At 38.8% G+C, this 13687-nt stretch overlaps 1 protein-coding gene across 4 annotated transcripts in view; it reads left to right on the forward strand.

The window, feature by feature from the left end:
* The window catches only part of si:zfos-911d5.4 (uncharacterized), a 31927-nt gene that overhangs the window by 1147 nt on the left and 17093 nt on the right, over window positions 1-13687 (forward strand). For 2 of the 4 annotated variants that reach the window (XR_009061791.1, XM_057826521.1), the window contains exons 2-4: window positions 8469-9796; window positions 9995-10095; window positions 10210-10358. Coding sequence is in view for 3 of the 4 variants with exons in the window: in XM_057826521.1 (XP_057682504.1) it covers window positions 9681-9796; window positions 9995-10095; window positions 10210-10358 (366 nt within the window). In the remaining variant the exon portion in view is untranslated. Of the gene's footprint in view, window positions 1-8237; window positions 8438-8468; window positions 9797-9994; window positions 10096-10209; window positions 10359-13687 lie in introns of those variants that run through there. The other 2 variants (XM_057826523.1, XM_057826522.1) reach the window with 2 other exon arrangements.

Here is a 13687-nt window from a genome sequence, read left to right on the forward strand (position 1 = left end):
GTTTATTTGGTTTACCGATAATAATTGTGTTAACATTGTGGCATCCCCGATTATAACTCGCGCAACTCAGTTGTTCCCCCATTTTGTTTTCGTTACGTTACAAAGAAAAAACAAGAATTCTGAAGAGGCCCATTGGTGTAAAAACTACTTCATTTTTTTCTCTCTACATGAAATGGTCTGTAATAGTGCAGATGATTACGACCTGACCCAGTGACAATTTCAGGCCATTTGCTTGCGGTGGTTCAGCTGCCGCCCTCCTATTACACCTCCCTGATTAGACAGCAGCTAGATCACTCACATTTGATTGGGCCAGTTAAGTTCTTTATACTTCTCGCTGTAAAATGAGCGCTCTTCTTGTAGAGTGTCCACTGCTGGGGTGTGGGGTCTCTCATGTTAATAATTTAAGGAGACGAGCATAAATGAATGGAGCTATTAGCCCACTTTGCCAAATGAGACACTTGGTTTAAAAATGGAAAAAGTGGTTTTAACATAGTGTCGGATTCACAAATCCATACTGGTATTCTTGACAAAATTATACTCATTTTATGCACTCAATCACTGGTCACAACGTTAATTCTGATTATATCAAACATGAATTCTTGATTAGTTTGTGAAAAATACAGGGGAGATTGCTTCTTAGTTTGAATATTGAAAGTTAAATACAATTGAACTGTGCTTTACTCATTGTTAAACCATTGTTTTAGGCCAGGGGTCTCCAACCCAGTCCTCAAGGCCCACTGTGGGTCCTGGTTTTTGTTCCAGCCGATCCGGCAGAGACAGTTGAACCAATGAGGCTTCTGCTAAAACAAGCCACACCTGACTGCAATCAACTGATTGCACTTGTAAAACACCAGATTGGGGAAAGAGTGTCGTCATCTTGTTTGGTAGGAATGAAATCCTGCACCCACAGTGGGCCTTTGTGGAATAGGTTGGGGACCCCTGTTTTAGGCAACAGCTTGTCTAAATAAACATTGGTACCGTAATTTTCGGACTATATGCCGCTACTTTTTTCCTTCATTTTGAATCCTGCAGTTTATAGTGAAGTGTGGCTTATTACTATTACTGAATGCTTATGACAGATGTAATTAAGTGTCAGCCGGCAAATTATGTCACGAACTCCATTTATGCCCAGCTTGAATCTTCGTGAAGTGTCATCCGGCAAATTATGTCATTTAGGGCTGTCCCAAACGACTAATTTCCTCCCGATTAGTCAGCCGACTATTTTTACGATTAGTCGACTAATCTAATAATTTAAAAAAAAATTTTTTTTTACTAATTCAATAATGAAATTTTTGTTAAAGCTTATTAATTCACAAAAACAGTTTGGAACACCTGTATTCTTTATTAACGTATAAATAAATAACATAAATATCAATAATAAATCACAAACAATGAGGTCAAATGCTGCTGGCATTAAACTGGTGCAAAAAAATGTAAACGGAAACACTATGACTTCACCTTTTTAACAGGAGTCAAAACAATTCTTACTCTTTTTGCGGTATGTCATTGTCTATATTGTTCTAAATGTTAAAATGAATTGCAATGTCCCGGACAATCATTTTCAGAATATTTTGTGTGAGTTCAGATGCTCTTTCCGGTGTGCATTCCGCATTTTTGGGGGAGGGGAAAAACTGTTCAACTTTTGTTTGTTTTAACCTGACGATAACGCAGAGGGCACACTGAAATATTACCACAATTATTTTGACTGAAAGACACACATACCCACAGTAACAAAAATTAAGTATATAATATTAATTTTATAGTATACTACTATATGTAAAACATTATAATATTAAATAACTAACATTAGTGAAGTCATGGATTACAGTAAGCAGGCCAGTGGTGTTTCCATATATATTTTTTATTATATTATGTATATACAGGATATACAGTATGTATATATTTTCCCTACGTGGGAGCTTCCATGATCCGAATAAATTTAATAATAATTTTAAAAAATATATAATTATATTAATTATTTTATTAAATAAAAATGCGCATTGATACGACGCACATAAAGGCAACTTCCATTTAAAAAATCGTTAGAGAGTTGTATGGACTTACAATCCGCTAGTTTGTTGTTTCTTGTTGTCTTCGAAAATTATACTTGGGTGACGGCGCTTCAAGTGTTCGTTTATAGCCGACGTGCTACCGTGGTATGCAAGCTCAGCTTTTCAAGGAGTACACACAGTGGCACCCTCCATATTTTCCTTGAAATAATTCCAGGCTCTGGCTATTCTGGTCCGCTTTTTTGGCTTTATGCCGCTTTCACGTGTTACCATCTCTGCCCTTTTTGGAAATTGGCAGTGTTTTCAACTCCTCACCGGCGATTCACTTGGCTCGTTGTTGTCAGTTCGTCTTTCCTCCTCGGGAAGGCGACGGCGTGCATAAAAACACCGAGAGGCGTCGGATGGCTCTTTGAGGATACTTTTATTGACCAAAACAAAAACGTGGGGGATGAAGCCACTTAACTCGGCGCTACCCGCGCACTTTTCCAACTCGCCGATCTCGCTCCCTCTCTCTCGCTCGCTCGCCCACTTTCTTCCTCTTTGCTCAATCTGACAACGCCGGTCACATTGAAATAACAGCGGCCCCCTTGGGGGTGCCAGTAACAACCGCCTGTATCGCGAGCGCCCGCCATTCTAAACTTTATCCGCATGTAATTTTTTTTAACCCGTCACTACCCGTCGACGGTATGTTTTGCCCGTCGACGCATTTACGTCATCGATGACGTCGACAACGTCGACTAGTCGGGACAGCTCTAATGTCATTAACTCCATTTTTTAAATCTTTTCCATCCATTCAAAAGTGAGGTAATATAACAGATACCACTAAATGACATGTTATAAGCATTCATTAATACTCATGACAGTGTCATGTCATAATTATGATTGTCTAATGACAGTCTCATCGCGCCACTGTCAAATAAAATGTTACCAAATACCATAACTTGCAATTAATGAAACAACTGGATAGTAACTGAAGAAAGAATTAGCACAGAACATGAATTTTGATTGTTATTGAAATCTGTAGCGCTGCAATGCATGATAGGAGGCATGTTGGATGACAACAGTGTTGACAACAGAGGTTGACTGTCTCCCCCAAGGGAGCAGTGATGGCCAAATGAAAATTCTTGAAGCAATTAGGCTTTGCAGCTCATTGGTTCAAAACTTCATGGTGGTTCATTTGGTCTTATGACACTTGTATGATGCCACTGTCAAATAAAGTGTTACTGGTTAATATCTTTTATGCCCCTTTCCCACTGAAACTAGTTGGTCAATGCGCGTTTTTCCAAGCCGATGCAACCCACTAGCAATTGGCATTTGGCACCTTTCCCATTGACAAAAAAAAGCCGTGTCTTTTTTTTTTTTTTCACCCGTCTAACCCCCCCACCCCTCCTCAGCCGTGCGTAAGGTTCGTGACGTCACCACGCTAAGATGCGCTTCGACAAGTGCGACCGAATTCATTCAGTTCAAGGAAGTAAACAATGCAAAGCAACATAGAAGCCTCCTTTCTGTTTGTGTTCTCTGTTTTCATGCTTTTTACTGCCCTCAAAATGGTCGAAATGCAGCAAAGGATTGACACTCTGCTTGTGCTGAGGCAACGTAGGCGACGTGAATTTTGGCTTGAAATTGAAAGGAGTCGTGTACGTCACAGAAGGAGGAGAAGAGCCTTTGTTTCATCTGTTATGGCTATTGCTAACGCTGCTACACCGACTGTCCGCCGTATGTGGAACCGGGCTAGAGCACATGGTTTTTGTTTTTTGTTATGACGCAACACGTACTAGCCTACGTCACCACGTACATTAGGGTGTTGACTGTTGACTCGGGGTTTTGCTTTCACACTGCATGGCGATCAGAGCCGAGGTGATTTTAACGCGGGTTGCTTGGCGGGTTGATTGACACGGGTTGAGGTGGGTCGCTGCACCTTTTCCACTGCCACCAAAAGTCGATTGTTAGTGGGTTGACACAGGTGTTTTGGCCAGTGGAAAAGGGGTATTAGTGTAAATATCCCATAATATAGTAAGGACAGCTGCGGCTTATAGTTCAGTGCGGCTTATTTATGAACAAATGCCGTTTCCGTGCCAAATTTAGTGGATGGCGGCTTATAGTCAGGTGCGCCTTATAGTGCAAAAATTACTTGAAATTACTTACGGTACTTGAAAAATAAATTATAAGATTAACTGCTTCATAAAATAGTAATTGTATAAGTATACAACAATGCCTTGAGGTATGAGCGCCTAATTTGCGAGCTTTTCAAGATAAGAGCAGTTGTTTGACTGATTTGTTTTGCTTTGGCTTATAATACATTTTTGAGATACGAGTGGTTTGACTGATAGTGAAGAATTACACTATTTTAAACAACTGCAAATTGAAAAACCACATAGTGAAAAACAATATAAATCTATAACAGCATGCTGTGTATCTTTTTGACTTGTGTCACTATGTCTGAATTATACTTGCCCCAGGTGGCCAAGATACATACACCGGAAGGAGCAGCACAATCTCTATCGAAGTGAAACAAAAAAATAAAATAAAAGGGGGCTGGGGCTAAAACTGTGATCTTTACATTAATTTTAATGATCTTATTATTGAACATTTTTATTAAGTGACAAAGTTTGTTGCCTGTTGCCCGTGCAACACTAGCAAACACTCAGAGGTGATAACTGACAAATGCAAGAAAATGTGCTGATTGTGGACGATATGAAAGCGCAACGCTGCTTTTGTCCCGCAACTCTGCCCGCTATCGCCTCTGCTTTAATTTAATATCTATTTATCTCGCTCCATTGTTTGTCTTTTATTGAGGTTGCGCCTGCATGGCGTTATCATCGCTGATCTCCAAGCCAGAAGTGAGGGTCAGGAGGAGCAGAGTGCCCTCCTGTTTATTGGCTTCCATTGAGTCTCACGCCTATGAACTGATTTGGCTATCTGCTGGTATATTAAGCTCTTTCACGTCCGTATTTGGCGCCACGCGGATATTGTTTGTAAGCACATGGAAATATTCTCCACCGCGAGTACACTGAATATGCCACGGTCGCTTTTGTAATATCCTCTCAGAGGGGCCTCACGCAGGATGTGAGAATGCTGATCTTTGGAGTTCAGATAGGAAGAATTAAATCTTGATCATCTCCATCCAAAAAAATACAATCTATATTATTAAATTTTAAAAGTGAGTGAATACGTAGGAATTTTTTTTTTTTTTTAATTATTATTTTACACAAGCTAATAACAACACAAGCCGTTATTTGCCAAAAAATGAGATGCACTTGCAAGAGTTGTTTAAATTTCTGGTTAATACTTAGTATTAAAGTTAGTAGTTAGAAGTAAAAAACAATTACTAGGAAGGTGTAAATGATTTAACTAAATTCTTAATTCTGTTAATTCATTCTTTGGCTGACACTGATGGCGCTAGATTCGATCACTGCCAGGGCTCCCAGTCAAAATGGATTCGGCATATATCGCTATTAATGGCTGAGTTTAATATAAATTTTACTAACTATCACGACAAATACTCTGTAAATACTTACCTGGGCTAGCAGTGAATGAGTTAAAATTGGCCTTGCATTGCATAACTAATGTGAAAATAATTTGACCTTTTATCAGGTTTGCAAGACAACTAAGTGTTGAAAAAGCCCAGAATGTCATTTTCTTAGTTAATTGACTGTAGCTTGCTATTGCTGATGGCCGAATGGATTGAATGTTTAGATTTAAACTCTTCGCTCTAATTGGCTGATGGTGAGCGAGTGTTAATATTTTTGACATTTTATGGCCAATTGGCACAAAGCACAAAGTGAGCAGAAACATGCAGAACAAGACGAGTGTGATGTGACATTGCCACCAATTTTAAATCTATTCATCATCTGCAGAACAGTTTGACTTACAATCCCGCAGAGGTGGGCAGTAACACGTTACATGTACTCCGTTACAATTACGAGAGTAACTTTTTGAGAAAAATGTACTTCTAAGAGTAGTTTTACTAAGCCATGCTTTTTACTTTCGCTTGAGTAGATTTGTGAAGAAAAAAAATGCTGGTCTTACTCCGCTACTTTGGGCTACACAAGTCGTTACATTTTTCCTCATTATTTTACATATTAGAATTTTTTTTTTTTTTTGCCAGCGATGCCAAGAGTAGCTCTACTAATTTAACCAATGAGACGTCACAACAGTAATCACATGACTCCATTACACCAATCAGACGCAAGCTTGCCGTTTTATGATCACGCAAGCCTGTTCAATCACGCGTATATAAAGCACTGTAAGAAATTACAGTATTGGCCCGAATATAAGACGGTGTTTTTTTTGCATTGAAATAAGACTGAAAAAGTGGGGGTCGTCTTATATTCGCGGTCTAGACGTTATACCCATTCACGACGCTAGATGGCGCCAGATATCATTGAAGCGATGTTCTGTAATGACAGATCTCAGCTACTCTCAAGTTTATCCAGTTTGCATTATTTTATTGCAATGTTTTTCCTTATTCAGATTTGTTTCATGACTACAGTTACAGTTAGACTTCACTTTGATGGTTAATGCAGTTATTGCAATTTTGTTGTTTTATCACAATAGATTGGTTTATTTACATTTAAAAAACCAGAAGCCATTCATCTATGAATGTGATTGCGCTTTAATTTACACATTTAAATGTTCAGATATTAAGAGTTGAATGAGGCAAAATAACATGCTTTTTCTATCAAATATATTGTTATAATCATTTGTTTCAGATGTACTGTAATTGTTTTCTGTATAAAAATTAATTTGGTGTTCAAAAAGTCTTTTTTCAAACTTGAGTCTTGAAAAAGAGGGGGTGGTCTTATAATCAGGGCCGTCCTATATTCGGGCCAATACGTTAAGTATTTGACATAGAGTGCTGCCCTCAACATTTAAAACTCTCCCAGTTTTTATTTGGCACTGATTGACCATGGAAAACTGAAGATTTGATCCTTTTAATTTCATAATAGTAACTATGAAGGAACTACAGTATTCACTACTCAAACTCGGAACTATTTTCTCCACTAGAGGGCAGGACACTCATGCTCTTTGGACGAATAATGCTTCATTTCAGTTTTTTTTTTTTCTTTCTCTCTTTAATATTTTTTTCCTTTGGTTTAATGTGGTTATGTAATGGGTTATTGCACAGTATCATTATAACAACAGTTCATATAGATAAGTTTGTGCTGAGAGAAAATTAATACCATTGTTAAAAAAATAAAATAAAATCAAACAAAAATAAGCAGTCACTCAAAATGTTACTCATTACTTGACTATTCTTTTCACTTGATGCTTTTTTACTTGTACTTGAGTACATTTTTTGGATGACTACTTTTACTCTTACTTGAGTAATATTACTCGCGACACATTTAAATCTCCAGGCACATAGACGAAAACCCAACCAGCTCACACTTATTTCGATGCTTCTTATGCTTGAAACATTAAGGGGGAAAATTAATACAATAGCCTACACGATCACCTTTAAAATAAACAATTTTGCTGTTGCTTATTTACCGATAATTAATATCAGGTTAGCAAAAAATAGGAAATTTAACACAACAACAAAGATCAAATCAACAATCCAATAATGACGTATCTGACAGGATTTTTATTTATTTATTTATTTTCATTAACCGAAAGGAACAATCAACACACAAACAATGACAACAAAAATAAACAAAACCAACACAAATATGCCAGGGGGTATAAACACACCACGCAATGTACATTCGAAATAAAAAAATGAATATATATATATATATATATATATATATATATATATATATATATATATATTTTTTTTTTTTTTTTTTTTTTTTTTTAATTAATGCTGAAATCAAGTACAAAAAAGTTCTAGTTTTTCACAAATACTAACTGCTTTTTCGGCTTTTAAATTCTTAGATTTTTTTAACAGCTTTACGTAGCATACAGTTTCGTTACGAAAGTGAGAAAAGGAAGGTGACAGCTTGCTAAAGTTACATTTGTGGATGTAGAATTTTGATAACAAAATGAGTAGATTTATAATAAAAACATTCTCACTCTTGAGATTCTTATATAGACAAAAAATGACATTTTCCCATTTGAGTTCAAAGTCCACATGTAAATTTCTGCTGATGAAATTGCAAAAGTCTTTCCAAAAATTATTGGGAAAAGCGCGTATCTGACAGGAATAATGAGAAGAACGTGCCTTAGTGACGTTTGTCTTACGTAATGATGTAATCACGCAAGTCGCACATGGTCGCTTGTTTACGTCCTGCAACCACGGCGATGGAAGGAGCAAAGGAAGAAAACGGGGGGTGGGGGGGGGCAAGAGGATTGTGAAACAGGCTTTTCAGGCTAGCGTGTTGCTTACGAAGCTCGACACTTGGCGAAAACAAAGCCACGCAGACTTTGCTGGGAAGATGTCGACATAGTTGTCGTTTCTAAACGAGTGCACGCGGACATCGACGGTATGTTTTTGTTTTTCTTTGTTTCTCACAGGTCCGGAAATGTCGTGTGACGACTGACGAGGGCAAAAAAACAACAACAAAACAATCACACGAGGCTGTCTTTGTTTTCCAAACTAGCTAAGTAAACCTACTTAAGTATTTATTTGATGACATGTTGTAAAAATGATGACATTTCTTGCCTGTATTTAACACAGCACAAAACTATATAAAACCATGGACTGATATCATGAAATAAGCCAATATTACACATTTGAACTGAGTGTATCAGTTCTATTGACGGCAATAGACGTCCGCTACAACTGTCCAACGCAAAATGGATTGGACATCTGTCGCCGTCAATGGCAGTCCATCTATTTAGTGCTCCCCCCAAAGTGGTCAACAATAGACTGAATCTTTTTATTGAACGAACGCTTAACCAAGCACTTTAATACAAAAGCTAACGAATTAACCCCCCCACCACAAAGTCACAGATTGTACTGTTGAATGTGAGTACAGAATAGCAACGCCTCAAGTGGACAAAAATAGGGTGCGGACCTTTCGATCTGCATTCTCTCAAAATATTTCAGTTTATTTACAGTTGGGCTGCAGCTATCGATTATTTTAGTAGTTGATTAATTGATGAGCTAGTTAGTTCGAATAATCGAGTAATCGGATAAGTAACATAAAAGAATTAAAATACCTTGGCTGAGCCTCAAACGGTATACAAAAATAAATATATAAGGATCTATGTACAACAAAAGAACAATTGGCTAACTTACATAGCAAAAGTCCGCTAGCTTCATTGCTATAAAATACTTTTTTTTTTTTTTTAATGCTCTTAACAAATGGTTCAGACACATTACCACAAAAATTGGCGAAATATACCTTTAAACTAAATTATAAATGCATTAAAAGAGACATTAGCTCAAACAAAAAAGCTTATGCTCGTCTTAACAGGGAGCAGATGGATTCACCCATGTTAAATGAGGCAGACTAGAGGGCTGTATATCCACCCCAATCAATAAAATTAAATGTACACACTTTCAAAACAAACCTTTACAACGCCACTCTAATTAAACGAATACTCGAAGCAGCAAAATGTAATTCGAATCTTTTTTTCCAAATCGAATACTCGAGTTAATCGATTAATCGTTGCAGCACTAATTTATAGTAGTATATACAAACCGCATTGTTTAAACATCAACCCTAAAACTATTCATTCAAATTCATCCCTGCCTCAAAGGTTGGAAAACACCGCTGTAGGATGCTTCAGCTCGGAAGCCTATTGACCCAGTTTCATGTCAGCGGCTGCACAGCTCCAAAGAGTTCAGGATGCCAGAAAGTGCAGCAAACACTAAATGAATTCCTTCAACATGTCAGGTAACATGTCTTGTCTGGCCATAAATTGGCGAAAACATTCCCAGAATGGCTAAGTGAGACTTAAAATGGACCCACCTGGTCTGCTTTCACAGCCTTCTATCTCTTGGCTCAAACCTGTAGAGACAGAAAGCTGTCACATGAGACTTGTAGTGTCCTTTATTTAAGCAGTCAATATTTTCTTGTGCATTTGGACTGTAGGAAACTCACCGGGTTGAGGAAGGAGTACATCTACTGCAATCTGCGGATTCCCGACCAGTTTCAAGTTGTGAAAGATGATATTAACATTGTCATTCTCACAGGTTAGTGTCAGCGAATCGGTACGGCATCCGTCAGTCCATTTTCTGTGTCGTCAACGGCAACAGCCCCCAGTTGAGTGTCAGAATGTGAATGTTTTTTCCCTCCTTTCGCCAAAGGCCATGGAGTCTTCTGCATGGACATTAAACCCTGGCAAGGTCTGGTGTCCGCTCATGACCAAAATTGGCACATTCAAGTGAAAGAAAAAGATCAGAACTTAAGCAACACCTGCATCCAGCAAATTGAGGATCCCATCAAGGCAATCATGGTAAAAAAAAAAGTCTGAACTGTTCAAATACCTTGAGTCAAACAGGCACACTTGTGTCCGAGGTTCAGCCAATTGTCCAGCAAATGGTTTTCATCCAAACCCGAGCGAGGGTTAAGAGAGTCACCCTGGCAATTTATATGTAAATTTCCAACACTTGTCGCAGGCTTCCGAAAGTTGCCAAGTGGCTGCTCTCCATCGGAAAGGCCGCAATTATGTTCACGTTGGGGGAGGGAAGCGGGCAGGTGCCTAAAAACACAGCTGGCTCCTCGCGTGACCTGCTCCACCTTTGGAGAGCTTCGCTTCACTCACACACAACATTATTGAAAATGGTTTAAACTAGGCCTTTTTAACTTGATTAGTTTACACAAAGTGGCTTTAATCATACTCTATTATAGATTGCGTAAGACAATGAAGCGAAAGAGTGGTTGTCTCCAAAATAGGATTGTTGCACATTATGCAGTTGCAGATGGACTCATCTCGTTTAAAGCTGAATTCCAATGAAGGTGAAAAATGATTTTTTTTTTTCTTTGTACACTTTTTATTTATTCAGTTAACTCATTGGCTGTCATTGACAGTGATAGATGTCAAATACGTTCGAGATGGGATGGTTGGCAATAGCGTACTGCACGAATGCTATTCTTAGACCGTGACGTCGCCATCGTAACGTGGAAGTGGGACATTATAGACGTGCTCTCGCATACAATCCATGTTATTTCTGCTTCTTTTCTCTGGTAATCTTTCAAAAAAGTACATGCCGATCAAACACTGCTGCTATGGAGCTTGTAGAAACGACTCTAGACATTACGACATATGAAGGATGTTTTCTTTATACGTTTCCCGAAACCAAAAACTCGGAGGAAAAAATGTGAAGGATGGATCAACTTGCGCGGACGTCCCAAAAAAACAGTTTAACGCCAGCAAGGTGAAGCCATTCCCATTTTATAAGCAGTAAACATTTTGTTGGGGGCTATAGTCCTTCAGAGGATGAAGAGGTAAACCATTTTGATATTTACTTACTTTTTAGCGTAGCGTTTTGCCGTGTTGGTTCTGTCTGACAATGAATGACTTGAAAAAAATTAAAATGGTATCCGACTGCCACTGTTACCTTTTCTGTTGTCAAAAAAACAACTTCAGTAAGGAGGGAGTGTAAATAAATTATAGAATTTAGATTTGTTATTAATGAAAAAATCAAAAGTGTCGTTGGCTGTCACTGCATTTGCGATCGCTACACAAAAATAGCAATGTAAATTGCCCCCAGGAACGGTTAAAAATGTAAGACAACCAGAGGATATGATATATACCCTAATTTTTGCACTATAAGACGCACCTGACTATAAGCCGCAGCCCACCAAATTTGGCACGAAAATGGCATTTGTTCATAGATAAGCTGCACTGGACTATAGGCCGCAGCTGTCCTCACTGTATCATGGGATATTTACACCAAAAGATATTAACCGGTAAAACTTTATTTGACAGCGGCATAATACAACTGTCAAAAGACCAAATGAAGCACCATGAATCTTTGTACCAATTGGCTGCAAAGCTTTATTGTTTCAAGAAGCTTCATTTGGCCATCACTGCTACCTTGGGGTAGACAGTCAACCTCTGCTGCCATCTGCTGTCAACACTGTTGTCATCCCACATGCCTCTTAGCATGCATTGCAGCACTACAGATGTAAATAACAATCAAAAATCATTTTTTGTGCTAAATATTTCTTCAGTTACTGTTCTAGTTGTTTCATCAATTGCTAGTTATGGTATTTGCCAACACTTTATTTGACAGTGGTGCCATAAGACTGTCATTACACAATCATAATTATGACATGTCTCTGTCCTGAGCATTCATGAATGCTTAAAACAGATGTCATTAAGTGTTATCCGGCAAACGATCTCACTTTTGAATGAATGCAAAACATCCAAGATGGACAAAAATTGAGTTAGTGACATAATTTGCCAAATGACACTTAATGACATAAGCATTCAGTAATGTCCATAATAGTGTTATGTCATAATTTTGATGATCTTATGACAATCTTATGACACCGCTGTCAAATAATGTGTTACCTTAAAAAAATCAACAAATAAGCCGCACTGGACTATAAGCCACAGGTATCAAAATGAAGGAAAAAAGTAGCGGCTTATAGTCTAAAAATTACGGTAAGAAAAACAGGGCATATGGTGGTAAAGGATTGATTGTTGAAACAGGGGAATGTCATTGTCAGTGGCGTAAGGCAATGCACACAATTTACCACCAGAGACATCATTTTCGGACAGAATTGGTAGGTTTAGCTCAGTAAAGATCTCGTTTGTACACCATTTCCATTTATTTACTATTAGGGACAAACGGGAGGTTGACCTGCATAGCAGCAATTGCTAACGTCATGAATATTAATGAGCAAAAGTGACGTGTTGCTTGCGATACGCTACTGATGATCATGTTGCAGTGGCATTGTTGGAGATAACTGGCAGCCAATGTAGTAATTTAAAATGTATTTGTAGATTGTTTTAAAAATAAAATTCGCCCCTCCAAAAAGCTATTCTTTTACAAAATGCTGTTTTTTTTAAATAAAGAGCAACAGATAATAGAATTGTAACAAAATAAGATATTTGGCAAGTCATTTTCCACTTTTATTTAATATACAGTGATCCCTCGCTACTTCGCGCTTCAAAGTTCGTGCCCTCAGTCCATCGCAGAAGGCAAAGGCGGGCCGGTTAAGGAGGGTGTCGGGGCCAGGGGGGCTCACAGCGGCGACTCTGGACGCGCGCCGGGCCCTTCCCGCGTATCTCACCAGCTACGGCGCCCATCGGGGCCCCGTCGGCTGACGCGGCCGCGCGCCCCTCGCCCCCCCCTCTCGCCCGCCCCCCTCCGGGGTCGCGGCGGAAGGGGTTCCCGGCGACGCGGTTGCGGCCCCTGCCGGCGGACCGCCTCGGCCGGCGCCCAGCAGCTGGCTTGGAACTGGTGCGGACCGGGGGAATCCGACTGTTTATAACATATATGTATATAATTTTTTTTTTTTCAGTTTGGGGGAAAAAGTGAAATAACGTCTTATATACATCTCTGTCCAATGCTAAATCTCATTGAACACACACAAATTTTTATTTCTTGGAGGGGTGTGGGGGCGCTACTTTGCGGTTTTTCACTTATCGCGGTGGGTTCTGGTCCCCATTAACTGTGAAAAACGAGGGATTACTGTAATCTATTGTTTCATGACAGTGTTATCCAATTTTAACTCATTTGTATATGTATGAAGAACTACAAATAGACATCTTAAGCCATTTGGAATTAAAATATGCATTTGCATCCCCATATTCTAAGGCACTTTCCAATT

The sequence above is a fragment of the Corythoichthys intestinalis genome, chromosome 21 (genome assembly GCF_030265065.1).
Source record: "Corythoichthys intestinalis isolate RoL2023-P3 chromosome 21, ASM3026506v1, whole genome shotgun sequence".
Taxonomy (NCBI): Eukaryota; Metazoa; Chordata; class Actinopteri; order Syngnathiformes; family Syngnathidae; genus Corythoichthys; species Corythoichthys intestinalis.